Raw genomic sequence first — 27,924 nt, forward strand, 5'->3', positions numbered from 1 at the left:
TCAAATTCTTATTAAGAGCCTGCCTAAGAAAAAATATTCAATGAGTGTCACTGCATTCAATAAAGGAAACATAAATATTAAGATATGCATCATATAGCAAGCAGAACAATAAATTACTTGCTCCAATATATGGTTAATAAAATCTTCATGATCTTAAACTTCAGCTACAACTCCATGCTCTGGGAATTTCAGCAGCAATTTTGGGTCTTAAACCCTTAACACGCTACAGATCTGTACCAAGGAAAACCAAACAGCTGAGAGATGACTGGGCAGGCACCTCCCACGGAAGAGGGGAGAGCAGCCAGCAGTGATCTGGGACACAGAGCACACCAGCTTTTTCCTGGAAAGACTTGCAAGAGGGATCCACATAAACTACCTACTCAACTGCATCTTGTCCATTCAAAATACTCAATGTGCATTTCATGCTGAAGGATGGCTACAATTTTATTTAACAAAGTAAATCACACAGATTCATCCCAAGAACAATTACTCATTTTCCTAGTTATGACCTATTCTTCTTATGGTTTAGCTGACAGGGGAATAAGAACACTACATGGTAATTTTCTTTAGAGCTCTAATTTGTTCTAAGTGTATACTATTAAACTCGGACAATTATTGGATTTCTGCTATGCTCACTAGAGCCTCAATCGTGTAGATACTCAGCATTTTGAGGCTGGTACACCATATCATGCATACCTGCAAATTCAGCATGACCATCACCATGTTTACAGATTCAGTAAGTGTTTTAGTACTTGGATAACTTGAGGCCAGAAAGGCGATGTTTAGGAATGCAGGACTTTAAAAGCCCTCACAAGACAGGGAGGCAGTTTCACCTAAAAGGTTCACATTTAATTTTGTAAAGTTAATTGTTGTCTTTCTGCTTGTTTAGTTTCCACACAGCCAAAAAGTTTTGGTTTATTATCTACTTCCCATCACACAACAGATTACATGAGGTTTTTACAAGCACAAAAGACAGGTGAATTTATGCATTTCTGTGACCAGTCATCTTTTTTAACTTTGCCTAAGATCTATGTTCTGATTTGAACTATCCTAGTATTCTGCTCAATACTTCCCCACAACAGAATAGAATGCTTCATGTGTTCTTTCACCATGAAGTATTTTACAAGAGTCCCCACAGTATTCATTATTACAAACTACATTTGCTATAATAAAGCAATACATACTGGCTAAATGTAAGCCAAGAGAAAAAAATGCTGGGGAGGGGAGCAATCTAATTAAACTGTTAGTTAAAAATAAGCATATAAAAAGTTTATACAGAAGGAAAAAGATAGCAGTGTAAGAAATCAAGCTTAAAAACAGTAAGACAGTCCTGAGAAAAGGACAGCAACCAAAGACGAGAATTAAAGTTCCATGAAATTGCCATATACAGAAAACCCTACCAGACCTTGGAAGTTTCAACTGCACTGAGCAGATGCTGAACCTACAGTTAAGTATTTTCCATTACAAGGCAGCCTCCTAATTTATTTTTTATTTTACACACATGGCTTCTTCTCTGGGCTATGCATACACTTTTGCTATATTTCAGTTTGAAAGGATATGTGTAATAACAGGTGATGTTTTAGTTTTCCAAAAGTTATTTAGATAAACATGTATGCACACTTACTTCATAAAAATAAAAAGCCCTTTTTAGAAGCAAAACCCAACTGATTGTCTAAATGCAAACAAAAACTCCCAAACCACTACTGCTTGCCATTATGCAATGTCCATTAGACATCAACCTTTATGTTTTCACAAATAAAACAGTAATTACTGATTAGCCAGCACATAACAGAGAATTTTGTGTATTTTTTCTTTCACTAGTTACTATATTTTGTAGTCTGTACCCATAGGTCTTTCCAGATAAGAATAGCTGCAAATAGTAAAATGAGATCATTTTAACACAGCTGTATGAAAATAGAATAAAAACTCTGGTTAATAATGAAATATACATCATGCACTTAACTGCTACTGTGTTTCACTATATCACTAATTCTGTTTAATGCAAAAAATATACACTAAAAGGGCATAATGTGTATGCAGAAAAAGTTTTTTAGAAACTAAAAACAGTGCTAAATACCATTTAACCTTGGCATATTATGTAGATATTCTTAGCCTCTCAGTGAAGAGCACTAGAGCAGCAACAACTACACTTTACCTCACTCTTATAAACTACAAGCAATGCTTGCTATTATACTTTTCTGACAAATGTGTATTTTGTTATCCTGCCAGCATAGCAGATGTTTATTCTGATGTGAGCAAGAAGTAACACTGAACAGAAACAATTACATGGCTTTTATTCTCAGCCTATTTTTACAGCTGCAGCTGTAAAAAGATCAACTTCACTGCACCTACAGCCAAGGTGACTAAAATGACTCAGCTTGCGGTGTCACAGACAAAGCTGAGCAGCCTCAGCAAAACTTAAAAGCCTACTAATAACCAGGAAGCAAGAAAGAGTATGCCTGAGAAATCTAATCCACATGTAACACTGAAAAATCACTGGGAGGCTTAGTGCAGACCCTGTTATGTCACACGACAGATGTCATCTTAGCAACACCTTCACAAGCCCTGCAATACCACATTATAGCAAGCCTCTCATCTCTAAAAGCAGAGCCATTTGGATGTTGCAGGTGTACTAGGAGAACACATTCAAGAGTTCTGTCCTGCCCCTTCACATGCAAACTCTCCAAACAAGGGGTTGATTCCTTGTCCCTTTTCTGTGCCACAGCTTAACCAGAGCACATCAATTGTTTGCAACTCCTCATGCAACTAAAGCCAACCAACCAGATGACTGATGCGATGCCACCTTTAATGAGGCTCTTGTTAACACAGCTGCACATTTTTCAGTCAAATTCAAAATTCAAAAATTTGAAAATATACTGCAAAAACACTTAAATGTATAGCTCTGTTCTCTAAATATACAAATTTTGTTCACTCATTTAATGTAATAATCACAGTTAATTTTGGAGAATTCTTCTACTCCAGAATAGTGTAATCTAGCTCAAAGATGCAGGATCTTTAAGTAGGGTTGTCTTAGAGAAGTTAGTAAAGGATAATCAGAGGTTACTTCATTATAAGTATATTTACCAAATTTTGTTATTTCCCCAAGCAATACACAAAGCCATACACAACAGTGTTCATTACCAGAACTTTGTCCTGTCATAATCAGTGTCAGTGTCAGTTCTAGATTTGAGACCCTTAATTGAAGGAATACAAGGAAGAGAAGGGTTACAGAGACCACCCTTAAAGTGCAGATGCAAACAATAATTTTTTCACAATTTCAAGTTCTTTTTCTACTCTTAGTAACTAGCAATTAGCAAATGAAGGCTTTATGGAAACTGCTTATTTCTGTCTTTCAAAGGTCATCTAATGTGCGCTCTTTAGAAAACTGATGGAAAAGCAGGAATTAGGCCCAACATGCTGCATGCATTTAGCATTCTTAATCACCTGCAAAACTTCAAGCTGTTATAGGAAAGGAAGGCACAGTTCTATTCTGCAGTAGCCAAAAATCAAGGTCTCTCAAAAATCCTGTGAAGATCTCAAGATATAATTTAGCCTTTAAATTGGTTAACTTGAAATTGTCATTGCTATGACAAAGAATAAAATAAGAATAAAAGCAGTAGTAACTAGCTGCAGTAGAGAATATATTTTTTTTGTTTTCCAAGTCATTAAATAATCAGAAAAGGACCATGAACCATGACAACCAGGGCTGTGTATATGCAACTTCCTTGCATAATAAGAAGTCACTGCCATAGAAACCAAGTTACAACATTAGCTGTCTGTGCTACGCCTGTCTTGAACATGGGGTGGTCAAACATCTGTCATGTTCAAGTTTGCACACTGCACAAAGGTTATCCATACTCATCTGCTTCACCATTTCATTGGTCACTTACTGCTTTCTGAAGTTTGTGATTTACTCCTAAAATAAGTACTTAGGACTTCAGCAAGTTACAACTTAAGTGATACCTTCATATTCCCTCAATTTCCTACTGTTCCTCAGTCAGACATTTGTCACACTTTATATATGCTATATGAACTTGTGATTTTAAGCAATGAAAAATCCATATTCATTTTGGAATAGACATATTTGCATTTACATACATAATGTAAATTGAGTCTACATACTGAAGTTGTTTATTTCAGACCTTGATGGGCAAAGGGTTGATTTTTTTCCCTCCTAACTTAAATTTAGAACTGCTTAACAGTTTACAGGGTATATTGCTCAGCTGATAAGATGTATGTTTCTACATAAAGTCTCTTTCTTCAAACGTGACTTGTAATATTGAGTAAATTTAGCCAGGTTTTACAAATTTCTCTTCACATGGTTTACTGTAACAGCTGAACATTATAGTTATTTTCTACTAGGAGCCACTTAAGCTAAAAGGAAACAAACCCACTTTTATGGAGATGACAGAGGTGTTTACATGTTTATTTTGCCAACAAACAGACTGTGGATAAAAGAAGGGTGGAAATGGACCCCAATTTCCAGGATTATGGGCAGTCACTCTAACCACTGTGTTAAGGCACTGAACAATGTTCCACCTGCTGCTGCTACCTCTTCAGAGCACATTTCATGAAGAAAGCCCAATCCATAGAGACCTGCTGAATGGAAGCCTTAGAAGAGATTCAACACACTAGCACTTCAATACCTAGTTCTTGTATGCAAAGCTAAATAGGAAAAACAACTATGTAAGGTCATCAGTATCTCTGCACTCTGGGCATGTTCAGGGCTAGGGAGCAACTGGAGACATGCAGACTGCTCTTTTGAGCTCAAGACACAAAAACCCCATTGCAAAAAATTCATGTGGATTGGAGGGTGGAATTGTGATGGGGTCAGGAGCAGGTACAGGCTGGCAGCTCACAAGGATAAGTAGCAAGCATGCTTGTTACAAGCTGGAATTCAAGAACCTGTTCACAGAATAGGCTGAGGGAAACTGAATGAATACTCAAAGTATAGCACAGCTTCACAGAACTGTCTGAAGAACCAAAACACAATTTAAGAGTAAAAATTCAAATGACAGGTGAAACACTGCAGAAAATGAGACTTCTACTAAAAATAGTGATAAAACATTATATACAACAGTACAAAAGATAAAAGCTGGTATCATACCAGTGAATCATTTGAATGGTGCTTGTTGATATACTTGTGCTTCTAAAAGAGAGTAAGAGAAGTATTTCCACTCCTGTATAAGCTAAAAATCTATGCAAGGGATGCAGCTTTTTAAAAGTCAGTAGTGAGAAGGTAGAGAATAATTGTGAAAAAAGAATTCAGCATTTCTATATATCACAAGTATTTTTACGCTGGCATGTGCAAAGACTACCGAAAAAAATGGAATATGCTCAAACTGGACCGGTAAAATTTCAAGTGTAAGAGTAAAGAATAAGGATTACTTTTTCAGAGAAACTCAGTTTTTAGCAGATTTAACTATTCTTTCATGCTGTAATTTTTAATGAAAAAGGCTTTGAATAAACTTGTACATTGACCTCTCCAGTTCTCAGAGAGGCTACCATCTGTTAACCCAACTTTTTTTGTCTTTCTATAATGGCATTTATTTTTCCCTTGCTGAAGGCTGAGGAAGAAACCATCCACAATCAAGGCTAACATTTTTTAAATTAACATTCAGAATGGGGGTTTTCTTTGTTTTAAAGCAATAAAAATCCCGTCTATATTACTATTAGTACACAGAGCAGACAAGAGAATGAAGGGAAATTTTTCCTTTTCTGTCCCTCCAAAAAAAGAGCATAAATAGCAAATGGCATTTAGCAAATTATTTCCCTAATTAGCTTATCTGTCTGGTGAAACAGTCTGTTCTAAGTTATTTCCCTTGACTAAGACACAATCATCAGTAACTAAGTCTTATCTTCAGAAGTGATTCCTGTTCTCATTCAGTCTGGCAGCCAGTACTCATTCTCTGCAAGCCCCAACATAAGGAGGACATGGAGCTGCTGCAGGGAGAAAGCCATGAAACTGATAGGAGGGCTGGAGCACCTCTCCTGTGGAGACAGCCTGAGAGAGTTGGGGTAGTTTAACTTGGAAAAGAGAAGGTCCTGGGGAGACAAGAGAGCTGGAGCATGGACTGACAGAACAAAGGCTGATGATGACTTTAAACTGAGAGAGGGCAAGTTTACATTGGATATTTGGAAGAAATTGTTCACTGTCAAGGTGGTGAGACACAGGCTGTCCAGAGAAGTTATGGATGCTCCATTTGCTGTCAGTGCTCAAGGCCAGGCTGGATGGGGCTCTGAGCAACCTGCTCTGGTGAGAGGTTCCCTGCCCAGAGCAGAGGGTTGGGAATACATGGTCTTGAAGGTTCCTTCCAACTCAAACCATTCTATGATTTCATGATTTTTCCCTGAAGTCCATAGCATGGGTTTTGCTGGTTGAGTAAAACCACTAAAATAAAAACAACTGTTTTTTTTTAGTTACTAATACATCTCAAGTTTGAGTACTTTAACAGAAAAAACCACCACTGAAAGGTCTTACTGAACACATGCCTTCCTTTATTCCAAAATAGCCTGTTTTACTCCAAATCATCAGTTCTGCATTTAAAAATATATTCTATCTCCTTTGATATATGTTGGTCAGCCACAAAAAGTTACTGAATCTATATTAAAAAAACAAACTAAACCAACATTTTCTGCATGAATTCCAATACTACAACTCCAGAAAATAATTAGCCAGAATAAAACCCAATAATAATTAGTTAAAAATAAAAGGAAGTTTTCTTCTTTATAAAATATGTTTTCAAAATCATTGGACATATCAAAGTCTACACAGCACATACAGCTATTGCACATGTTTCACTGCAATGACTTTGTTATTTTTTTGGTATATAAAGATAATTTGCTTCTGGTATATTAAAAATTCTTCATGATTTTGGATGAACTATCTTTTCCTACACATTTTAGCTGTATAATGCATAATTTGTACTTTATTTAGAAAAAATTAACATCTGAATACAGCTTTACACATGAATGCAAAACTTGGGCATCTGGTTTATAACTAGGTAGTACACCACTGATTTTGGTCCCACCAGATCTGTGTTGCCAAATTAGTCAGCCACAGGCTGGAAATAATTAATCTGAGTACATGTTTGAAAGATAGATGAAATTAAGCTTCCTGGCTGTGGAGATGTATTCATCATAACGAAACCTTGCTGCACAACAGCAGCTTGAAATACTATGAAAACAGTTCTCCCATGAACACAGCAACATGACTGTATCTCTGTATTTAAATTACAGTTTAGCTGATATAGCAGTAACTGAAGCCTATCTTGACAGCTTCTCTGTAGTTGCACTTGGATAAATTATTCTTTGTTTCACCCAGCAGTTTACTGGTGAATGAATGGAAACTTCTGCATAAAGTAATCTGGAACAGAACATAAATTATACTTGATAAATATTAGCTTGCTCAGATTTACTGAGAAGTTATCAGGATCACAGGTTCCCATTGTTCACTGCAGCCCATCATATCAAAGCTTCACTTCTGAACGCAAGGCTCCAGTATTTGCAATGTAACATCCTCAATTTTGAGCATTAAAAATAGTTTCTGGTCAGTACAGTAATTGGATTGATGGGGAAAAAAAAGAACCAAAGGATAGCAAACTGCATGAAAACTGAACTCCCATTTCATTAAAAATAAACTTCACTATTTGCATGCAATTTGCTGCAGAACATAAATACTTTGTTATCCTCAAGACTTTGACTTTCTAAAAGTGTTCTACAACCAATTCCTTCTGTTTGCCCCTTCTAAAAAGTATAAAAAATTAATTTCTGATTTGACTCAGTTTTTTCAGCAGTATGAGATACCCAGCAAAGCAATGTGAAGCAGAAAAGCTTGGCCACTAACACCAGTACACTAGAGAATACAGCAGAACAAAATACACCTAATACTCACATCAGTTTCTTCTGTTTTCCTTCAAAAAACATTTGAAGCCAAGAACTTGAGTGTACAATTCTCCTAAAAATAGACTGGCAATGATGATGAATTTCAGTCAAGAGTTTCTCTTACAAAGAAGGTGGAAAGTAAGTGAGCCAGGCAGAGCTGGTATTACCTAAACTTCCTAACTCAAGAGACAGGTCCTACCCCTCTCCCCCAGAACTCTTCTCCAAGCTCCAGATTCCTTCCCTTCCCTTCCTGTGCAGCACCTCTTCCACTCCATCCTAAGGGAACGAGCAGCTCTGCTAACCTGGCAGAAGTTTAAGCTTGCAGAGAGCAGCATTTCTGTCCGTTTTTGGCTTTCTAACAGTTTTCTGTCACATTAGCTGATAACAGTCAGTTCATCAAAGGGCCAGCCATGCAGCAGAGTGCAGCACAGGAGAAGCGGTAGCTCTGCACCAATGCAAGCAAAACAGAAGGGGAGGCACACCTTATACTGGAAGCAGCCAAGTATCACAACACTTTCAGTGCCCTTCCAGCCTCAAGATCATTCCATGCTGTATCTAAGTATAAATGATCTGAAGTGCTGAAATATAACAACAAGGGAGATTTTCTAAACCAAACAAGCAGAGAAATGCTTCTAATTGCTGAGAACTTGGCTATAATCTGATTTTGATCATACTCAAACTCCAAAATGCTGCCAGGTATGCTCAGTTATTCAATATTGTTTATGATCTGCAAATATCTTACAACCTTCTTTTTTAATACCAGTCAGTCAAATCTTATATTCAGTAGTTTTTTAGTGCAAAAGGTTACTGTATATAGCCACAGGTTGACATTAGTCATTCAGTTTGAGAATAAAGTGTCATACACACCCAGGAACATCCAAACCAGCTCCACACAGGCCAGACAGGGTCTCTGGGGCTAGCTGGCTATGCTCAAGCACCCTGTGAACATGGCTGAAGCTTGGAAACACTAAGCACACTCCAGCAACACTATACTAAAGTAAAAAGCCCTTGCAAATGCTTGATGCAAAAAGGAAAGAAAAGAATTTGGGTTCATTCCAACAGACACAAAGTGGGTCTAAAGGCAGTGTATCACCATCTCAGGAAAGCAGAGTGTCTGTATAACAAGGCCCCTGTTTCCTTCTGCAATCAAAAACACATGACCAGGTAATGAATACGTAGTTTTACCATACTGACAGAAGATATCCAGGTCTGAGTTGTGCAAGCCCCTATCTAACTTCTAAAGCAGCAGAAGTTATCTGCAACTTCCAGGGCAGCAGCAAGCTGCATTTGGACTACAAAGTGCCAGTTGAGTAGCACTGAGCTACAGCAGCCACAATATTCTCGTTAGTCGTGTCTTTTATGAGGAACATCTTGCCACCATTCTCTGTGTGTTGCTGTGATGACAAACTGCAATGCCAAGTAACTGTGATGGTAACTGCAATGTTATTTGTGTATTACAGTGCTTTTCTAAAGGCCAGCGCTCAACTGTGCTAAATATACAAAATCCCAATGCTACAATCTGAATTTGCCCATTTTTCATCCCCAGAAGAATGAATTTACTCTGCAAATGTTTCCATGCATTTGCAAAATACCCAACTTCAATAACATGAACTTATCACAAGTGTCTATGTCTTACTGAAGCCTACACAGCACTTCACACTTTGTAGAGATGCCAAGCAGTTAAAATAGAACCTGCCCTCCTCTGAAAGAATCAACTCATCCAAAAAACTCCAACTAAATTTTATCACCTAGGAAAGAGGCAATTTCTATTTATTTAATGATCCAATTTCTGTTGATGGTGGTAGAGCAAAAGGAAGAGTACTACCAAAAGTACACAGTTCTTTCTCATCTGTAGTTATCAACTTTTAAATACTGATGGAGCTCATGGTAGCACACATCACTGCTCTAGACAGAACTGTGATCTAAAGCAGCACAGCCATTGATTTAGGAAATGAACTTTATGTGCAACAACAAGCCTCTCACTTTGATTGGAACAAATTTTAATTAAGTATGGAAAAAACCATGGGAAATTACAAGCAACAGAACTTCTCATTATCTAACTCAGCTTTTTGACAAGCCCTGGGAACATATGATCATTGCCCAATATTCCTCTTGCATCATTTTAACTACAGCATTAAACACAAAAGGAAATGAGAGACCTAAATTAACTAGGCTCTTTTCAAGTGTGCAAACTTTCAAGTGACATCACAAAGGGCAGATTAATCCTCAACTAGCTGAAACAGTTGTTTTCAAAAAGCAAGCTTTTCTATTATCTTTATTAAGCATAAAATAAAGACTTGCCCTAAATATTTCAGTTGTTTGTTGAAAGAAGATGTAAATTATCTTCCTTTATGTACTCATTCTAATATTATTCATAAGAGATCCAAAAAGCCACATTTGTGGCAAACTCTTTGGCCAAAAAACCCCCATCATACACCCTGATCAGTTTTAGTTCCAATAATTTTTGCAATAATTTTGCATAAATAACAGGCATGGGGTTTTAAAAACACAATGAATGCAAAGGTACTTTAATATGCACAGAGTGTAAGCAGGGGAATCCATTTCAATTTGTCATTTTAGTAAACTGAGTTAGATTTCAAGTGGTCAGATGCTCACAAGGGGGCATGACCATGTCACTGCACTGGGGAGAGCATGACCTCCTTTTTACTAAGGAATAAGTTTTTAGATTGGTTCAGCTGTAATGTAATTTCATCCTAAGTGGTGGAAGGATCTTTGCCATTGGCAGTCACTATTATTGCAATATTAATAGCCCCATCCAGCCAACAGCTGAATGAGCTCACAGCACTCCACCACTATTTCAAGCTATACATACACACCTTGCACATTACTGGCATCAGAATGTAACTGATGAAATTTCTTTCTTCAAAATTTCTATTTTTGAATTTATACATACTCCTAGCCCACAAGTAGAATCTCATCCTAGCATGAAAGTTTATCTTTCAAGTTTAAGAAAGGTTTGCAGAAGCTCATTTCTCAGTTACATAATTACAATTTTAGTGATAGATTTCCTAAACCTACATTTAAGATTTCTTTTAGGGGAAAGAGGGCTTTAAAAAAGGCCCTATTTTTCCCCCCCATGATCTTTGTATTTAAAATACATAAATCATATTTAGAAAATTTGTATAGTGTATCTTACCTTTTTACCCACAGTTAGAAAAGGAAAATCCGGACCCTTCAAGGTCATCATCTTATTGGAATCTTAATAGTAAATTCTGGTATTTTTACTCTGGTAACTGACAGTACTTCAGAGAGATTTCATGGTGCATTACAAAGTGATGAAAAATATGCCACTAAAATATTAGGATACAAGCCCTGCAATTGCTCAACTAGGATAGAAGTTTGAAGTATCCAGCAGCTGAGACAGCATACTGGGGAATAAGTAAGCAAGAACTAACCATGGAGGGATATTTAAATATTCTCAGAAATAGAAGATAACTGGCATCTTTAGACACTAGTTAAAAGTTACATAGTTAAATTTTTTCCTCATTTTTCTACTGTTCACATCAATCATATTAATGTGATACACACCATATTAACCCGACCTCTCTCTCTCTGAATCCATTCAAAAATTTTCTTTTAGCACTATTCAGAAGTTTACCTCCCTAGTTGTTTACAAAGTCCTCTAACAAACATTATTACATTTATCATTAAGAGGTCCAAAGCATGATTTGTTGACTATATAATTCAGTTTGGACCATCTGGTCATAATGCTCCTAATTCCCCTTCCCCCATTAATCTCCACACACCTCCTTTTTCCAAGCATTTTCAACTGGGCAGCAATATCAAAATCTAATTTTCTGCTCATCCTCCAAAATTTGACTGCTATTCCATTTTTCAAGAAATAATTCACATAAAGCATTGTATAATTTGTAATTAACAAATGCACTTTTCCCTCTAGTTTTGAAGGCCACTGCTGTCAGTTACACTTGTGCTTCAGGAAATTCTCAAAAGGAGATAACAGAACACAGAAAAACTCAGGAGTTGGGAGCTCTAGTTTGCCACTAATAAAACCAGAATCAACTCATCTGAATCATCTGACTCCAAACAGAAATCATTTTGTAAAGTATCGCTGTAGCATCAACATCAATTTTCAAACCCAGAGATAACAAAGATCCAAAATTCCTAATTATAGCACACTTGGGAAAGTACTTTCAAGTCTGGAAAACCCAGAGGACAATACCTATTCAAAGACAGAAGCCACAAAGTGCTATTCAAATGTTTAGGCAAAGAACCTAAATATTTTACCTAACAGCTAAAAATATTTATGTTTAAAAATAATGCAAGAATTGTAGTTCAGCATTGTGACTGTCAGCACACAAAATTAGCTGATTGTTCACCTCAGGTAAATTAGCAAAAACCTGGACAACTCTGCCTTAATTTAAACCATCACTACAGTCACTACTATAAAACATAACAAAACACACAGAGCCATGTAGAGTCCTAATGGGTGCTGTAACACCCATGAAAGTATCAGATACTGATAAAAACAAGAGGCATTTTGATTACCAGAAGCTATTCTTGGAGCACCATTTGCAATTATATGTGCCTACACCTGCTGGGGAAGTGAGCTGTACCTCAACGAACAGATTTAAGCAATCTGTATGACTACAGGACAATATTCAGTGACCCCATCAATTCTAAAGCTATTTTCTAAAAAGAATCTAAATTACTTCTACTACAATAAGCAGCAGACCTAAGAGAGACAGCAAGAGAATTACATGTAGCAGTCCACCCTGCAGCTAGAAACATGTAGACTCATTTACACATTACTATTTCTTTTACCTTTTACACAATCAGGAGCAACTTAGAACTCATCCACTACTTTTGGTTCTCAGACAATGAAAGGGCAGAGGTGGGATAGAGGGAGTTGAGGCTTTCTTTAACCTAACTCCCTGTCTCCTCCTTTGATAGCTGAGTTAGTACTTGGTACACAGGGCTTCCCACCACCTTGCAGCAGAACATGTAAGCAGCCTGGGCTCACAATGCTATTCTTATATGGCTAAATTGAGCAAAGAAAGTCACTCGTGGCTGGGTGCAAGGGAGTATGGGGTCTTGTTAAAAATAAATTCAAAAAAAGACAACTTTTCAGAAAAGATGATGGGTTCTCTCTAACACAGTATTTACAAATATACTCATTGCATCCACATTATTACTCATTTTTAAAAAACAATTACAATCTATACAATAGCACCATTTCATACAAAAATAATTTTAAAGCATATTTGAGAATGTTTGAGTATCTCCTCCAAACAGAGCTGCTCCAGCATGACCTCATCCACAGCTCATCGAGGTTATATTGCTTCTTGCCAATTAGCTGCCTTCCATATTTGGCATTATCTTGAAACGGAACACAGAAGTACAAGATCATGGTATTTATGTTTATAGATTACTGGTTGAATTCAAAGCAGACATACATACCCACTGCTGGTGCATCATATTCATCCCCAAGTAAAATTTCAGGAGCAGAATAGGCAAGAGATCCACAGCTTGTGGTGAGCTTCTTTCCAGGCTGAAATTTGTTGCTGAAGCCAAAATCAGTCAATTTCACAAGTCCTTGTTTTTCAAAGAAAACGACATTCTCTGGTTTTAAGTCTCTATGAACTACATGCAGTTTATGGCAGTAGGATATAGCATGAACTATTTGAGCAAAGTATTTTTTTGCCAGATCCTCATTGAGACCTTCCTCGTGTTTCATGATGTAATCAAACATATCTCCGCCATCCCCTAGCTCTAAGATGAGATAAAGCTTTGTCTGGGTGTCAATCACTTCGTACAGCCGCACAATGTTGGGATGCTGCACTAACTTCATGCACCTGACTTCCTGAAAGAGATGTCCAGTGGCAAGAGTGTCCAGTTTGGTCTTGTCAATGACTTTTACTGCTACTTTTTCACCTGTAAAGACATGCCGAGCAAGTTTGACCACAGCAAAATGGCCTCTGCCCAAAGTTTTATCCAAGTCATACAATCCTGCAATTTTTCCATCATATCCTCGTTTGAAGCCTGCCATTCTGTTTCAGAAGATGAAATAATATTTAAGCTCTTTGGAAACGTGGTATTTTCATATAAGAGTATCTGATGCAAATAAATAGTCCATAATCACTGTCAAGCATACCTAAAAACAAAGAGACAAGATTACATACTTGTATAAAAGTAAGCAAAATTATTATCCTGTAATTACCCCAGGTTACATTAGCACATTACTACAGATTATTTATTAAATCATCTTCAGAAATTTTTGCAAAGGATTTAGTAAGGCAGGCTGTGCTAACTTGCAGATTTCTGACATCACATTATCAGTATGCTTGAAGAAAGTGAGTTTTAACACTTCAATAATGAAAACTTGTCACAAATTCAGTGGCCTTCATTGTCATGAGTCAGAAACATTTCAAGCAGCACTTGAACTCGATGTTATAAAGACTGTTAAAACTGGCAAAGCTGAAATCTGTAACTTTTCCAGATACACTATAAAACAGCTGGGCAGCACAGAATATCAAGAGGAGCATACTTAACACATCCCTTTTTTGGCACATCCCTTCATATTGCACATGAAACAGCTTTAATACAAAGTTCAGATGGCATGACTTGGGACTTTTACCTCCCCCTTTTTAACAGCTTTCTGTTTAGTCAAGTAACATACAATACTTAATTGTGTTACTCTAATTAGCTTAAGCATTATCAATCAATACTGTAATTACAGCAAAGGAACAAAGCTTTGAAGGCTGAAATGAAACATTTGGGTTGGATGCACTCAGTGGTAAATAAAGCTTGTTAAATATTTTGACTGAAGTTACACAAACTGGTGATAAAAAGTTTGGAGGTAGGCTGCATATGCTCATCAGGCCTGGGAATGAGTGAGGAGAAGGGGAAGAAGAGTTCAGCTTTTGTGTAGTGAATTCCTGCTTACCAGGTATTTGGCATTTAAGCAAACAAGACCAAACTTACAAAATATTCATACTCAAAACTAGTTTTGAAGGGCTTATGTCCCATTGTCTTTTTTTGTTTTTCCACATACAAAACCTACCAGAATTTTTCCTGTATTGTTAACTTAGATTGAGGTTAAAAAAAAAACTGTAGCTATCAAAAAGCTAACCATTTCTCCAACTTTGAGTACAAAGGAGTTAGAAATATGAAAATTAGATGGCTCATTGCCAACTCTAAAATACAGAAAAAACAGCTCTTTAGAATATATTTTCAGTTTCAAAACTGAACTTCAAAAAGAAAAACTTTGAAAAGGAAGCTGGCAACCAAACAGCCCCTTACATTAGTTATTCTCAAGTTGAAATGTAAGCATTAGATTAAAAACACTCCCTGCTAAACAAGTTATTTCACAGACAGTGAAACTAATGAACCTGGTTTCATATGAATTCAATTACAAGGTTGGGGGTCCTATGAGGATTCTGTGATGTTTAACAAGCTCACCTTACTGCTTCTCTCAGCTGGAGCCATGGTACAACCTCTTCACTATCCAGCTGTCTGCTTCCACAAAACCCACAGAATTCAGTTTGAGACCTCCACGCCTGTAAAATTTGAATGAAATCAATTAGCTTCCAAAACGTCATAACCTAGAAAAGGAACAGGGTTAAGTACAACAGGCATTAATACAATAACAAAAAAAGTAAACATTGAGGTTTGGGGTTTTGTGTTTCTTTAAAGATAGTCATCAAGCTTCAACAGACTTCACTGGCTTTTGTGTTGCTGTATGCACCCTTTTATTCTGCTACTAAGCACTATGCTTCACGTGTTCTTTCAAAAACCACTCCACTAGATGATGTTTGGCATATCTGCTTCCCAACACTTCACAAACTGCTCATCTTACAGAGCTTCCCCTACATTCCCATGTAACAACATCCCATCCTTATTCAAAAAAGCACAAAACTGAATTAAAGCAAGCTACATTAAGCTAAATGCCCACTCTCCTTCCTGGTAGGCACTATTACAGAATGCATAGGGAACAACATAATACAATGGCAAATACAACAATAAACAATAAAACTCTCCTTGTCTTTCAGAGACTCAAAAACTTCTTTACATCTGAGAGCAGTGGGTTTGTGTTTAATAGCACTTGATGGATTCTACCCCACCCCTCCCTGTGAAACTGGGCAGGTGCTTTATTAAAGCATTTGAATTTTTAGCATCAAGAACATACTGCAGCAGAGCTGAATAACTTAACTATGTGCTGTGAGAAGAACCACTTCCTCTTGTTTGTTTTTAATCTCTTGATAATTTGTGCATCTTCTCATTCACCATCTGTTCCAAAACAAGAACCACCATACTCCATTTACCTTGCCTCAAGCAACTCAGAATTAGTTTCCTTCCTTCCTAGCTTCAACTCAATTTTGTTCTAATCCTAGTCTATAAATCCTTTTGCAGAGGTTATTCCACAGGCTTTAGCATTCCTCTCACCCATCTCCACTCATTTTCTGGTTTGTTCTATTCTACTTTCTAAGGCCATTTTGAGGGTTCTTTCACTACTACTGCACACTAACAATGCTTCCAAGCAATACTTTGCTTTATAGTTGTGTAGTGTTCCATCATACTAACCTAACCCCAAAATGAACACTAAGGAAAACCAGTCCATGTACATACATAAACCACCTAATCTTAGCCTGTATGAAGCAGAAGGGGATATATTAATCAGCTGTGCCCCATATGGTCATGCAACTCCAGAGTCTCACTCCTGAAGAGATTGCCAGCATTTAAAAAAACCCAACAACAATAACAAAACCCCCCACAACAAACATGCTTTATAGTGCTGCTGTCTCCACAGCATCCCAATCTGACTCCTAACTGCTTCTAGATTAAAGAAATTAAAGGGAACTGGAGCACACAAATTAAAGACAGCTTGTCTGAATTCAACTGCAACACTGAGCAGTAAGGAAAGATTTATGTTCATTACTTTGTTCACTTGGCACATTCTCAAACATCATTGTACAAGCTCAACAAGTGATTTAACTTTAAATCACAGAATACACATAAAAATCAACCTGTCAACAGAATTCCAGCAAAACCCAGTTACATTTAAGCAATGGAGAAATATATCAGAGAGTAATCAATAGGATAAGAGCTTACTGAAATGGAAGATAAACTATGTTTACTAATGTTGCAGCCCCATTAGCTGTAACGAAATTAATGCAAATTCATTAACAGTTTAACTTAGTCTCCACAATAACAGACCAACTAACCCTTAACTCTGTAGTTTTAAAATAAATCTGCATAGATGAAGCTCCCACCGCTAAATACAGAGATCTCAGATGTAACACATGGTTGGAAAGTACAAAAGTTTAGAATTGTTCAGTAGTAGGAAGTGGATGCAAAAATGTCACGGTGTATATAGATACAAGCCTTGGTTACAATTTAAATATGCTATCTAAAGGAGCACAGTTGCCATACCAATACATTTCAGAGCAGTTTCTTTTTCTCAGTTTCTCTTAAGACTAAGAAAGTAGAATTTTGACAGTACTTTAGGATCCACTATTTCAAGCTAGAGCCTCTTTGAGCCCCTTTGTTGTTGTCTCCTTAGTTACAACAGTACAACTTCTGGGACTGACTACAGATGAAACCACACAAGCCTCTAGTTTTGCCATGACCCTCCAAAACAGAATTACTTTTAATGATGGATCATTTTGGTGATCCAGTTTACAGCGTGATCTCTTGAACATTTTCCCAAGTGAAGCAATTTCAACTAAAGCAGACAACAAGCAAAATTTCCACCAGCCACATGTTAACAGCAAGCCAAATGACAGCCTGCAAAAAAGCATTTAAGACAGCTATATCACAGAAAATATTTACCTGTCTTTTCATTCACATTATGTTAAACCCCTGATAAGTTCATTTTTCAGCATTAGAGTTTGGTTTTTCTAGTTGGTGAGTTAACTAACCATTAGCAGCGCTTAATCCACGTGGCTAATTATGGTTCTAAAAATGCATTTTTCCCTAATTATACCAGAATTCAGCTACGCCCCCAATACTCATTTTATGCAGTGTAGACATTTACCAGTAAATAAATTCAGAACAGATCCTTCTTTCCATATAAGCTCATATACCTATCCCTCAAAACACTGCAAACAGCCCCTAATGGAGATCTGCAGGAGCTGTTTTATAATATCACATGCATCCTATTAAAAAGCTTAGCAACAGCATTGTGATTCAACCATCTTTAAAAGATGGATGAATAGATCTGTTTAGAAAAAGGAGCATGTTTCAGACACTAGGTTTTCTTTAAGCATTTCACCCTATTCAAAAAGTTTCATTAGATTACACACTGCATGTAAGACCAGCCTAGTTCATCTTACCCTAATGTGTGTATTAGCTTACTTTAGAAGATGAAGCTTCACGGTCCCATTTAAACAAAATGTTGAAAAACTATCAATGCAAAGACTTCCCTGCATCATCAGTCCAACAGACATAAAAGCTGAAGTAATCTTCACTGGGACTTGTCTGTCCACAGACAGCTAACCATTCCTGTCTCCCTTGACAATAAATGGAGATTCAGTCAACACAGATAAGAGTCTGTGATAAAACAAATTGCACCCTAAAGCAGATAGCCTAAGAGATCAGATGAATCATTTTGTAAAGCACATGCTTTCATTTTCTGTAACAGGAGTTTAGAATGAATAGTTCAGTGGATGCACACATTACACACATCCACCAGAGAGATTAAAGTTTTACCCTGCTTCTACTTTTGCTCTCTTATGTCTCAGATAAGTAACAGCATCTACACCAATTATTTATTTACTATATAATTGTATGTTGATGGTAAGACTTATGTTGATTGTGTTCCTAGAAACACTAAATACAAAATCTGACATACACAGAATGTGAAGATTCAGAAGCAATTTTTCTTTCACTCTGAAAATAATTTGTACAAATCATAGGAATCTGAGAGCAATCTGAATAACATATTAACTCAGTAAAATAAACTGCAAGTATAATTTTTTATATTTTTTTCCAATATTTCCTCCCAATTTTTATCTGCCATCCTAATGTAAGGTGTCTTTACAGGGTAATCTATGAACCTTTAAAAACAGTCTGTCTTGTTACTATATGACCCACTACTTGCACTGTTACAGCTTTACTTATGTATCAACTTGCTTTCCCCCAGAGGACTTTTTATCACCTTTTTTTCGGTATAAGGGAGCACCAACGCACTAGAAGCAGGCAAAAGGCATTGCAAGAGTGACATGTGAAAAATACATACACTCAGTGCTTATCACATGGCCTGAAAACTTGTCATTATGCAGCTCCTCGAGCGTATTTCAAACTTTTGAAGCTCCTAGTACCCACTATTTCTTGAGTATTCAAGACTCAATGTGGGAGTCAGTATCCCAAGGAAAGTGTATTCTCCTTTGTTTGCATACAGGTGTCATGATCCAGCAAAGCCTTTCTTCCTCCACCTTCCTATGGCCTTCACAACTACCACTCAAAGGTACTCAAAGAAACCATGGCAATCTACACTCACCCTACAGCCAAACATTTTGTAGCGTTTTTGGGGGGCAGAGGAAAACAATTCACAGAGGCAGCAGTGTTACAACTCAGCCGGTCTATATGCAATGGCCTCTAAAGCTTTATATTCTACTTCAAGTGACTGCACCACAGCATACAGACATATCTTCCCTTCCATTGATGACAAACCCTATAAACTCTCCTGCTCCCAGTGAATTCCGTGATAAAACACTACAGGAGGTTTTTTCAAGGTGTACATCCACTTCTTTAATTTTCCTGTTAAGCATCAGGGTCCATGTCCAGCCCATACTGTGTTATTGACATGTCAAGATATATCAGGAAATCTCTCTACTATTCAGCACTGACTACCTCTAAAATGATGAAGATCATGATGAAGAGTTATCAAGTAATGCTGTGTTACAAGCATAAAAAGAAGAATTAACCTGCAAAACCTAACTGTACTCCCTAGTTTTAAACAGTCTGTAGAATTTTGCTCTGAAAAGATACAAGAGGCATCAATTGCTGATGAAGTTTTGCCATTCTAAACATTTGGGAAATCCCTAATGAAATGTGTTTCATCATTTTAGAATGTATTGCAGGCATTAGAGCTACTGATGTCTAGACTTAACTCTTCTTAGTATTGAAGTAAAAGCAAAATGCCAACAAGAATTCTTCAAATCTAAGGTCCATTATTCAGTAAACAGCCAGCAGCAGAAATATTTGGCAGGTCAATAAACTTGGTAAAACATTGCTCCTGGGCCAACAAATTGTTGGCGGATGGGAAGGGCAGCACTATTATAGATTTGAGAAGAAAAAAGTTACAAACAGAATTTCGTAACAGAAAATGATGAGAGCCTGCATGACTTAAGAGCAGGACACTGAAGTAGATCAAATGCATGAGAAAATGTAAAAGATACAATGCAGGATTCTGGATATCATCAATTAAAAAACACATTTATTTCTTAGATAAGGAATTCCCAAACTTTCAGATCTACAGATTGCTGTCTACCATCTCTTTTCTTAAGACTAGCGCAGTAACATCAACCATAGACAATATAAGCTTTCCTCTTTCACGCAGTTAAGCTGTGGTAAGTGATCTTCAGAACACTAGCAAAAAGCAAACTAAAATTTGAGAACTGTGTTGTAGAAACTCCACTTAATAGCTGGTATCTGTGTGAGAATCACCCTCCATACAGACAACTTAAAGAAGCCACTGCATCTGAATTGGTCCGTCAAGGCCTCCCCTTTAAAAGTCAAGAATGTTTATTTCCTTTTTCTTTCCAAGCAGGTGAATGAGAAAAAACAGAGACTACGCTGACGTACAGACTCCAAAGCAATAGTAAGAGGGTAGCAGTAACAGTGAGATGATGATTTTACACTAGACCCAAAGTTATTAAGAGGACAGAGGCACTAAGACGGATGGAACTACGAGCCACTGACAAACCCATCACTGGTAGTTATTGGCACTGGTTCCAATTGTGAAATATGTTAAAAGCCCAAAGTACTTTCACAGCCTTGCTGATAATTTGCTGCAGTTCACAAGGTACTTTCCATTTCTAAGAGGAGGTATTACACAAGACAAATACTAGTTGCCTACAGATTTAAGAACTCAGCAATAGCTTTACACCGTTTAAAGTCCTCACACAAGCCACAGCTCCAAAAGCAATTAATCTCATGTTGTATCTGTTTTCCTCTTATGCCTTCTCTCAAAGGACAGCCTGTGGCCTTTCATTTTTAAAGAAAAAAAGCAAGAGAGACATTACCCTGTTTACATACCAGAGGCTTCAGCAATACAGCACTTAAGCTCTGAAGCTGCTCCTGAAGCATTACTGTATAGATAAATACCAGATCTTCCAGAATAGCCATAAATTATCTTCTGCATAGTAGTATGTGACAATGTCTTTTAAAAGTACTTATTCCAAGTTTTGTGATATCTGCTAGTACTTTCTTTCTGTATCTGTAAATCAGTTATAAAACTTTGTTCAGACCCTGTGATGTCATAACATATAGAAAAACTAGTTTCAGCTGATAATCTCATGTTTTGCAGTTCCCACTAACAGAAAAAATTTTCATCAACTACCTAAAATTTGTACGGATTTCTTAGTTACAGACATTCATACATTTAAGCAATCCAGATCTGGGTATTTCTGTCAACAACTGTATAAGCAACAGAGGTAACTCATGGTAGTTGGACGCCCTAGCCCAGAATTATACTTTTCCAAGCTTGATAAACAGTATCTGAGTAGATTTTTGAAGATTTTTAATATTCTAAATCCCATCATATTTTCTTTTTTTTCTTCTTTTTTCTTCCCCCAAAATAGCTAGGAACATGAACTGATGAAGAAATATTTTGCATATCAGATGATTCGTGACAGTATCACTATCTTTTAGACAGTATGCTAAATCTTTATATCTATGAAACTTACTGCAGAAACTTTGCAGAAAGCAGGTAACTCGATTTCTCCACCAAACTAAACTCCTTTAGAGAAGCTGCTTCATCTACTCCATGTTCATGAACTCTCAGAATTGTTTCACCTTTTTCCAATGTCTATTTATTAACATTACCACATAATTTTGTCATGCCAGGCAGTGCAGCTAAGACCATTAAGAGGAGCTCTAAACATTCTGCCATTAATCAGTGAACACTTCAGTGTGGCATAACATTTCAATGTTAGCCCTGTTTTAACACCTACATCTTTGTTGTGTAAATTCAGAACCACAAACATGATTTTCTTCCCATATCAAGGGAGGTGAAAGCATCACACACCATCTCAAACACAAAGGTTCAGATGCAAGTATGTGTGCATACCCTTAGTACGTGTTACAAACAACAATAATTGCTATTAAATTTCTTAATATCTTCAAGGTCAAATATCATATAGTTTTGTTTGATTAGCAATAAATCTGGTAACACAAAATTCAAGTACTGAATTGACTTAAGTTGCCACTACGAGACTGGAGTTTTCTATCTAGGATACAAACTGCTTAAATCTTGACAAATATGTTGACTCCAACCAACAGTTACTCAGTTTCAATAGCTTATTCTCATTTATAGCATCCCAAATTAGTCAGGAACAGCCAGATACCTGAAATCTGACATGCTTCAACATGAACTAAGATTATAATAAAGCCTAGGCCATCATCTCTCAAGTAAAGTCCAGTCAGTAACTAGATAGTAGTCAGTAACTCCTTTTTCTGCAACTTTCTGCTGCAGAAAAACCAACAATGATACATAAAGAAAGAAAAGAAAACAGGCTGTCAAATAGAGTGTAACATTTGTGTCCCAGCACAGTTGTAGAAGATCACTGTAACAGAGGGATTCAGCTTTTCAGAAAGTGAACATGCACTGTTTTATAATTTGCAAGTATAATTATTTCTCATTAAGTTCTTAACATTGGTGACTCAATCAACTTATGTGTACTAGAACTCCGCCAGGGTGAGTTATCCTAGAGTTGTAAGGGAATATACGTTTTTTTCAAATCCTCTTAAGCTCTTACATAATACTGTTATGTGTATTAAAACAACAGGTATTTTACATTATTATAGCAGCTGTAGCATTCCAGTTAAGTGCTTGAAAATAACGTGACACAGAAGATGGGCAGAACCTCAGAGGCTACTAAAGTTCAGAGCTTACAGAATTTAATATTACCATATTCATCATAAACTGCAGCTCAGCTCTATATCCCTGATCTGAACCACATTTCATTGGTTTCTTATTTTAAGACACAATTATAAACACAATTAAGTAGGATTGGGCAGATGTTCACCAATAAGTTTCACAGCTACGGCATTTCAGTGAAATTTTGAGAATCCAGAAAAGGAAATACATTATTTCACAAGAGACACATTGTGAGGAAAAAACGTAGCTGCACCAGGATACTGTGTCCTTGAAAGCAAGGCAGGCCAAGCAAGACAAAGGTGCTACTTTGGCATTACAGTTGCCAGTGGGATAAAAGGGACAATGATACACTGAAGGTGTAGACTGCAAAAGAATTATTCAAGTATGATTCAAAGGCAGTTAGAAGGGACCAGGCTGGTCAGAACAGTACACAAGATGACTGCTGCAAGTAAAAGAATATCTGCTGTAGCATATTAGCATGCACACCCTTAGCATGATATTTCTTTAAAATAATCAGAAAGCAGACTATTTATTACAGTGCAACCACCCACACCACATGGCAGTATCAGTTCTCATAGCACAATGATTCAAGGAACACCAGTAACCTGTAGGGTGTCCCGTGCTCAAACTGTACTTTCCTGCTTCTCAGTTGGGTAAAATGACAACAAAAACCATAACACAGTAAGTACATTTAAGATGCAATTCTCCCTTTTCCCTGTTTTTGATGAAAGCCTCAAGTGTGGATCATAAAGATGCTCTTAAAAGAGCCAGATGAATGTGCTACCTTGCCTACCAGGCAAAGCTCCAGCAGTCAGGTTAGCTTCCCTTTCCTATCACTTGAAAAAAATATGTCATCATTCTACCACTTTTTTCATCATTTAGGATATTCAGGAAAATTAAGAGACAAGACTGGACTTTCTCCCCCTTAGTTTTTATTATTAAGTCCTCTAATCTGGATATTGTATGCACTAGAAGTCAAAGGGGCAGACATTAGTCTAAGTAAACATTTTGACATGTTTCACAAGGTAAAATTTGACTGCACTGTTTGGCAATGATTGTTAGTTCTTATTTGTTTCAGATTCCTTTGAAGGATCAGCAATAGTACAAAAACACCCACAAGCCAATTTCCCACTTTCTGTGATATATCTGCCAAAAAAGTCCCAGGATTCCTTAACTCAGTTCCTAATGGTGCACGCCTTAAAAAAAAAGCTTAACTGCAACACAATAAACATTTGTTAGTAAACACTTCTATACAGATTTCACTTTGCAGAGATTCGTTAAACTGGTCCTTCCCCAGAGCCTGAAGATCCAAATATATCCATAATAAACAACTCCAAAAAAGCAGCAGATATGACTAAGTAGCGACTGCACTACAGAGGGCAGGCGTAAGCATATTTGCATGCACTTCATTCATGCTAGATGGCTGAAAATCATACAATACGCTTCAGCTGCTCCAGGAACTGTAATGGTACCACCAAAGAAACGACTGCTTTGCCCTCATCTGCTCACAACAAGCTCTTGGAAGTGAGATGATCAAGAAGAAACTATCTATGAATAAGCAAAAATCCAAAGCGTGTATCCCATATAAAGGGTTCTCCTTCACAGGTATACTTGCATCTCCTACCAATAAAAATATCCAACCTGAAAATAGGTCACTTTTGTCACCAACCATCCTCTGGCCACTACATGGGGTTTTGCCCTAGTGGATGATCTCCAACACTTTACTCAGTCTACTGAGTAAAACCCTACTTACTAGAAAAAATTAAAAAATTAAAAAAAAAAAAAAACAAAACAAACAAAAAAAAAAAAACAACAAAAAAAACCAAAACAAATAAAACCAACCACATGTATCTGCCCTTCAACTATTACCACGACGGCACATCAACTATTTTTAAAAATCATCTTCCACTAATTTAAGCACCTGGGTGCAAAACTCACCTGACAATAGGCACAAAGACCTCTGTGCAGGACCTTGCTAGTTATTCTACCAATTTCTATACTAATCTCTAGGCAGTGAATCGAACGTAGTAAGTGCGCTGACAGCAGCACGGCACGTACTGACAAAGAACGAGGGATACTTCCAGCCTCTGTCAGGAGGGGCACGCTCCAGCCCTGGGCACAAGGAGACCAAGACAAACCTGTTGGCTACGCACCGGATTCCGAGGGGCGAGATGCACCGTCATTCCCCTAAAACGCACCCGCGGCCGGACCCGAGGCTCTCGCCTGGCTTGTTTATTTTATTTTCCCCTTCCCGGCAGCAGAGCACACGCGGCGGGGCCGGCGCGGGCAGCAGCAGCAGCGGGGGAGTGGCGGAGGGACCGGTGTCACCGCGGTCACACGCGCGGGGCCGGTGTCACCGCGGTCACACGGGGCCGTGCCGCACGGACACTCCGCCGCGCCGGGGGCACGGCAGGCTCCCGGCCGCCCGCCGTCCCTGCGGAACACCTGCATCCCGGGAGCCCGCTGTCCCCGCAGGAACAGCCGCGTCCGGGGAGCCCATCGTCCCCGCAGGAACACCCGCATTCCGGGACCCGCCGATCCCGCATGAACACCCGCATCCTGGGAGCGCGCCGTGCCCGCAGAAACAACCGCTTCTCCGCTCCCTTCCCCGAGCCCTCCCCTCCAGCCCCGCCGGCACCGACACACCGACCTTCGGTGGCGGCCGGGAAACGTCCCCTCACCGCCTCCTCCTCCCCCCGGGCCGAGGCCGCCATTGGGCTCGGCCGGCTCCGGGAGGGGGAGGAAGGAACCCACCACACCCCACCGGCCCAGCCCGAGCCGAACGCGGCCCAACCCCGCCGGCAACTTACTGCCCGCAGCGGCGGCAGCGGCGGCGGCGTCTCCTCGGGGCGCCGCGCCCCGCGCCGCCCCCTGCATGGGCAGCGCCCGCTGCGACTGCCCTCGGGAGCGGCGGCGGGGACGGGGAGCTCGGCGGGGAGGGAAGGAGGGACAGAGGAGGAGACGGAGAGGGTCCAAGAGCCCAGCGGGGAAGGCCGACGGGGCTGCGGCGGGTGGCGCCCCTCGCCCGCGCTGCGCTCGGACGGGACCAGGCGCTGCGGCCGCTCCCGCTGCGCCTCCGAGCCGCGACTGACAACAACGGCCGCGGCTCGCGCGGGGCCGCGAGGGGCGGGGCGGGGCCAACGCTCGCCCGCGCGCAGCCGCGCCTGCGCCGCTCGGCGGGAGGGGACGGGAGGGGAGGCCACGCGCCGAGCGCAGCCGCGGCGGGGGCCAATGGTGGCGGCGGGGCCGGGCAGCGGATGGGGGGTCTGAGGGAGCGGGACCGCCCGGTTCGGTCCGTCCTGGGTTTGAAGGAGGTCCTGAGCAATTCCCCTTAGACATGGGAAAAAGAGCGGAGGGCGGAGCGCTGAAGGTCGGAGGTAGAGGGTGAAGAAGCCCGTGCGTCCGCCACCTGCGTTGCGGCGAGTTGACGGCGCCCTGTCCCTCTGGAGGGGACGCTGGGCTGGAGGGCTGCTTAAAGTTATGAAAGGGCCAGGCCTGTGATTCCTGGGTAGAAATAATAGAGTATAAATGAGACTACACCAATCACAGAACCAATTAAATTGGGATAAACTTCTGAGATCATCCAGTCCGACCCGTGACCGAACACCACCGTGTTAACCGGACCATGGCGCTGACTGCCACGTCCAGTTTGTCCTCAAACACCTCCAGGAATGGAGACTCCATCACCTCCCCGAGCAGGCCTTGGTGCCCCTTGTGCCCTGGGCAGTGATGGTGTGAGGGCAGCAAGGCACGTTGCTGTTGGATTCCCCTGTGGTGGGCAGGCTGGGAGTGCAATGGATGGTGGGGGGCATCTGGAAACAGAGTGCGAGGAAAGGATGCTACGGAAGGCAGTGGGAGAAAACAGGGCAAGAAACAAGCCTGGCAGGGGCTCCAGAGTTTCCCCGCACGCACACACCTGTCAGAGCAGAGTTTCCCTGCACATATACACCTGGCAGAGCAGAGTTTCCCTGCACACACACACCTGGCAGAGCAGTTTCCCTGCACATGTACCCTGTACATGTATGCTGTTCGGGTAGTGAAGGCGAGGGAAACACCTCGAGTGTTTGGGCTAAGTAGGTGCTAAGAAGGGATGAGCAAAGCAGTTGCTCAGAGCATCAGAAATAAAGCAAGAGTTTGCTCTGAAGATCAAGGAAGGAAAATCTTCGAATAGCCAGGGAATCAAAAGACTTGAAAGTGTCACTTTGAAAAGTGCCCTGGTGATTTTTTTTTTTTTCCAAATAGAAATAGCCAATCAAGAATTATGGAGAGAGAATACAAAACCTCGTTATATAGCTAAGCCTAATTTTAAGAAAATCTTTGAGAAATGCTGTTCATTTTCCCCCATGCTTTTACAAAATTTAGATATCATTCTTTTGTTAATAGCTTATGTACAGTAGAGGCTATTGAATTAACCTGGAATTTCTTAGCTTGAAACCAGTCTTTGTGAATACACTAAGCCAGACAATACAGTTCAGGAAATAACTAAACTGAAATAGTGCGATCATCTGTGATAAAAAGAACATAATGATTCTGTATTTTTAAGGTTTCAAAAGGGAAATCAAGTAAAAATACATTAAGGTTACAGGATATGTTTAGTCTGAGCACTGCCTCCTACAAGAATGAGAATTTCATTATTTGGTCATAATTTAGACCACTCCATGGTCTCCAATCAGGCTTGATTCTCCACTCTTGCACCATTCAGGCCCCAATAAAACACAACTGATTGCTGAATTTATGAGATGGATTTGATGTAGGAGATTGCAATAACCAGCCCACCACCTGTGTCTGCCTGATTATCACTGATTTCTCAAGTCTGAGTTTGCACACGTGTGTAATACACACCACTTGGATTTCTGAGCCTGCTGTGCTCAGGTGATGCCTCGTGCTTATTGTGTTGTAAAACTTAAATCTAGATTCCGTCTCTAGTTAATAATAATTATGTATTTCCAGCTGTTTTT

The 27,924-nt window shown here is 39.3% G+C and overlaps 1 protein-coding gene across 4 annotated transcripts in view; it reads right to left on the minus strand.

Annotated features, from left to right (window-relative positions):
* Positions 1-25,968, minus strand: part of SNRK (SNF related kinase) — a 39,700-nt gene extending 13,732 nt beyond the window's left edge. For 2 of the 4 annotated variants that reach the window (XR_009418041.1, XM_059467869.1), the window contains exons 1-3: positions 25,777-25,968; positions 15,325-15,422; positions 13,324-14,017 (exon numbers count right to left, since the gene is read on the minus strand). Coding sequence is in view for 3 of the 4 variants with exons in the window: in XM_059467869.1 (XP_059323852.1) it covers positions 13,324-13,912 (589 nt within the window). In the remaining variant the exon portion in view is untranslated. Of the gene's footprint in view, positions 1-13,323; positions 14,018-15,324; positions 15,423-24,904; positions 24,990-25,119; positions 25,232-25,776 lie in introns of those variants that run through there. The other 2 variants (XM_059467878.1, XM_059467886.1) reach the window with 2 other exon arrangements.
* Positions 25,969-27,924: the final 1,956 nt, after the last annotated feature.

Source organism: Ammospiza nelsoni, chromosome 1 (assembly GCF_027579445.1).
Source record: "Ammospiza nelsoni isolate bAmmNel1 chromosome 1, bAmmNel1.pri, whole genome shotgun sequence".
NCBI classification, from domain to species: Eukaryota; Metazoa; Chordata; class Aves; order Passeriformes; family Passerellidae; genus Ammospiza; species Ammospiza nelsoni.